The sequence below is a fragment of the Apium graveolens genome, chromosome 11 (genome assembly GCF_009905375.1).
Source record: "Apium graveolens cultivar Ventura chromosome 11, ASM990537v1, whole genome shotgun sequence".
In the NCBI taxonomy this organism is placed as follows: domain Eukaryota; kingdom Viridiplantae; phylum Streptophyta; class Magnoliopsida; order Apiales; family Apiaceae; genus Apium; species Apium graveolens.
Window position 1 is genome coordinate 6,768,162 of NC_133657.1, and position 4,218 is coordinate 6,772,379.

Consider the following 4,218-nt stretch of genomic DNA (forward strand, 5'->3'; position numbering starts at 1 on the left):
TTATTAATAAATACTAACCTATAACCATTGCGATATAATGATTGTTTTAACAAATGAATGATTTTTAATAATATATATTATCTTAAAATTATTTATATTTTGATATATATTTTCAATAGTTGGAAAATAAATTGAAGAAAATATAATAAGTTATAATAATAATTGTTTTGTAATAATTTGAGTTTTGACTGAAAATAAATAATATAATATAATATGTTGTTCACAAGACTCGAGTCATGAAAGGTAAAAATTATTAAAATAAAAAATATAAAAGTAATAACCTCTTGACCGATTTCGAATTCTGAATTCATGAAAACAGTTTAAATATTAATATAATATTATTTTATTATTGCATCCAACACTTTCCATTTATCTGACTTTATATTTGAGGGTTGTTATTTGTCGTACCAAACAACTGAATAATGACAAACAACTATCAAACAAAAGGTTTTCTGCATATAGATAGTATAGATAGATAACATAATTTTATTTAGTGTAATTTCCCAGCGGCGTTAATTAAATGTATAATTTTCTGTGAACTTTCTTTGGTGACGCGGTAGCTTGAATAATTATATAACTGTAACTGCCAACAATGGATTAATTAAAATAGAATTACTTTATAAACGTAAAACACTTGAAGTCTCCAAGAATAGAAGGCAGACGCGGATCTTCGGAAATTATATAGTAATATATATTTTAAAATATCATATATAAAAAAGAATAATTCAACTAACCTGAAGCTCAAAATAAAATAATAAAATCGTACACGTTCAATTACCCCTTGTCCGGGACAAAGACCCCCTAACAACTCTAACTACTCTCTATATATATAGTTACCCAACACAGTTTTTCAAAGCAATCTTGCATTACTTCTGAGTTTAGACTTCCTCAACGAATTTACTCTCTAATTTTCCATACATTTTACATATTCATCGATCAGATTATTTTTTCGTATAATTATTCTCCAGTTCCTGGTTATAAATAACAGCATTTGCTAGACCATCTTCAACAACTTTGCAGCATTACTACTAGCTTCTTTTCATAGTATGTTTGCATACTATATTATTTGCTAGTAAATTGTGGATGTTTAATGTGATAATGTACTGCGGGTAATTTATGCTACTATTGTTAATTTATTGCGTTCTCAGGTGTTAACGATTAAGATTTTAGAGGTATCTTTTATCAGAGAGATTAGAATCATGGCTGTTACTGCTCCTATGAAGTCGAGTTCTTCATCAGTGGAAGAAATTAGCAATCAACAAATCAATATGCTTAATGCAGTCGATGATGCCTTTGGAGGAGTCGTCATTGAGATGAAAGAGCCTATGAATGTCGATGTGTTTGAGACTTTACTTCGAGAATCAATCTCGGGCTGGAGGGAACAGGTGCTTACATAGCTAATTAATGATTACTCTACTATTAATGTATATTATTATTACATGCCAAAGCTTTAACTTCCTATTGTAGCAACTAGAAAAGGTTCTAGGTTCTAACCCAAGGATGTTATGAACTATATTTGCAGGGCAAGAAAGGAATCTGGCTTAAATTGCCTATCGAACTGGTAAATCTTGTTGAAGCTGCAGTCAAGGTACATAGGAAACCCTATTCTGTTCAAGATTGAACATGATCATACATGTTTAAGCTCCATATATTATCAGTAAATAATACTGTTTTCGCCATGTAGTTGTGTTTCAAGTCTCTTTTTTTGGTCCACCTTTACATTTATTCATCACTTGTACTGATCAATTTCAAACATGCAACATGCAGCAAGGGTTTTGGTATCATCATGCAGAACCAACATATTTAATGCTTGCGTATTGGATTCCTGCAACTGCTCATACTCTCCCCGCAAATGCTTCCCATACAGTTGGCATTGGTGCTTTCATTATGAACGACAAAAGAGAGGTACATTATGTTCCTATTTATGTACATAGTATGATCTCTCCTGTGCCTATTAAAAATAGGGCATTTTCTTCAACCCTTTGTCGCGTTTTCTGAGTATAAAACTTTTGTTGCCAATTTACTTCACTAGATTCTAGTTGTCCAAGAAAATAATGGCAGATTTAAGGGCTCAGGCTTGTGGAAGTTACCTACCGGTACTGTTGATGTGGTAAGTAGTCAGCTTTCACCACTAGTGTCATTAATTCACAGAAGACCTTTGTTTATGTCTTAATCAACTTTCTTTCAATTTAACAGGGAGAGGATATAGTTGAAGCTGCAATTAGAGAAGTGAAAGAAGAAACAGGGGTAAGTGCACTTTACTAAGTGAAATAATTCTAATTGAGTGATTAAGCTATATAAACTGTGTTCAACTGTTAACTAGTTCTGATCGACTATCTTCAGGTTAAGGTAGAGTTTATGGAACTTCTTGCAGTCAGGTAACAAAAGTTGTACTAATTTTTAAATACATAACTAAAGCACTGAAGTTTCTTTCTTCATTTTTTCTATGCAGTAAACCTATTTCATTATTCATGTTCAACATTTTGCAAATAAGTCTTTCACCTATATAATGATTTGATAATTTGATTACAGACAAAGCCACAATGTATCATTTGGCAAATCGGATATGTTTTTCGTGTGCATGCTGAGGCCACATTCTTTCGATATCCAGAAGCAGGATTCAGAGATAGCAGCAGCTAAGGTAGTTCTTAAGTAAAAGATGGCGCCAAGATCTTAAACTTCTTACTATAGTAATATGAAGAAATAAAGACTACGCAGATTGTAACACAATTCTTTGTTTCAGTGGATGCCGTTTGAAGAATATGCAGCGCAGTCTTATATGCAGAAAAACGAGCATTTCAATTATATAGCCAAGATATGTGCTGCAAAGACTGATAATGACTATATAGGATTTTGTGCTCTTCCTGCAACAGCAGTCTCTTCTCGGAGGAAGAAGAGTTGCCTGTATTTTAACAACAATGGAGGAGTGGTGGTTCCAAACAACATCTGATCACAGCAATTTAACATTCAACAGTTTAACTAATTACATCAAACAAGTTTTCACATACTTGCGTAATGATTTGTTTTATTTTGTTATAAGAAGGCAAGAAAAGGTTGTCATTGTTTTTTTTTTTGGACAGATCATTGTTTTATTTATTTATTATTCATGTAAGGGTGTAATATACAGATGAATAAAAATGTTGATATATCGATTTCAATATTTCATTCTGTTAATGGTTAGTGATTTTCTGGAGTTTAACACACAATCTGTTCTGATTTTTTTTTTATAAATAAAGTAGCAAACAATTTTTTTTTATAAAATACCACTTCATGATCATTTTCTTTGCATAAAGCCGATAAACCCTATTTCTCTGATTTTCTATTATCTTCGTATTAGCTTCCCTTTCAAACATATTAAATTGCAGATATAAAATATTAACAAGCTCTAGCTTAAATTCTATTTGGACTGAAACCATGGAGATTATGTTACTGCAGCTCACAGGACTGTCATGGTTCTGCAAGGCATGAGATAAGGAGATGGTTGTTTAAATAACAGTCGAAAGATGACTCTTCTTTTTTCTAAAAATAGTTGCTAAGATTTTATACAAGCTGCTAATCTAATCTCAACTATATTTGTTCAAATGAAGGCTTGATGGGTTTTAGACTTGACTAGCTTAATGCTACTTCATCATAAAGGACCATGCCCAGGTGATTCGGACTTGCGTCTAACATAATTGAAAGTTGTATGGGTCCATAGCCGTTCTCGAATCTCTTTTCAAGGCCATTGCATTAATAAAACCTAAAGTTGCAGTAGGAGGAAGACAACTGAAATGAGACTCAAACAACATCGAGACAGCAGCAACACCAAGGAAACTACAAACTAGAAGAACAAAACTGAAAAAACCTAGAAAGACCGGACTAAAACTAGGAACAAAGAAACCAAATCAACTTGCTTGACTAACAGGACATAGCAAAGCTGAAAACTCCAACAATGCACTCAGAACAGATCAGATAAATCATCATCTTCCAACTCCTCTTGAAACACGACGTCTTGCTTGTGCAATTTGTCATCACCTGGAGCTTGGATTGCCACATTAGCCATAAAAGCTTCCACCAAAACTCATTCTTCGTCTTCCAAAAGAGCTATCTCCAATGATTGACATCCTTCAAGGGATGGTGACAAACTTTGTCACCTAATCAAAAATATTATATTTTATCTCCTCTCCCTTTCAAATCATTTTTAGCACCATTCTTCCACAAAATATTCCAGTGGTTGAT

General features: G+C 32.7%; 1 protein-coding gene across 1 annotated transcript; it reads left to right on the top strand.

The window, feature by feature from the left end:
* Positions 1 to 875: 875 nt before the first annotated feature.
* On the top strand, positions 876 to 3,154 carry LOC141697859 (nudix hydrolase 2-like). Its single transcript, XM_074502414.1, has 9 exons — positions 876 to 1,044; positions 1,149 to 1,385; positions 1,523 to 1,588; positions 1,768 to 1,905; positions 2,033 to 2,110; positions 2,197 to 2,247; positions 2,344 to 2,378; positions 2,533 to 2,641; positions 2,744 to 3,154. Exons 2-9 carry the CDS (start codon positions 1,200 to 1,202, stop codon positions 2,948 to 2,950), a joined length of 870 nt encoding a protein of 289 aa, XP_074358515.1. The 5' UTR covers positions 876 to 1,044; positions 1,149 to 1,199; the 3' UTR covers positions 2,951 to 3,154.
* Positions 3,155 to 4,218: the final 1,064 nt, after the last annotated feature.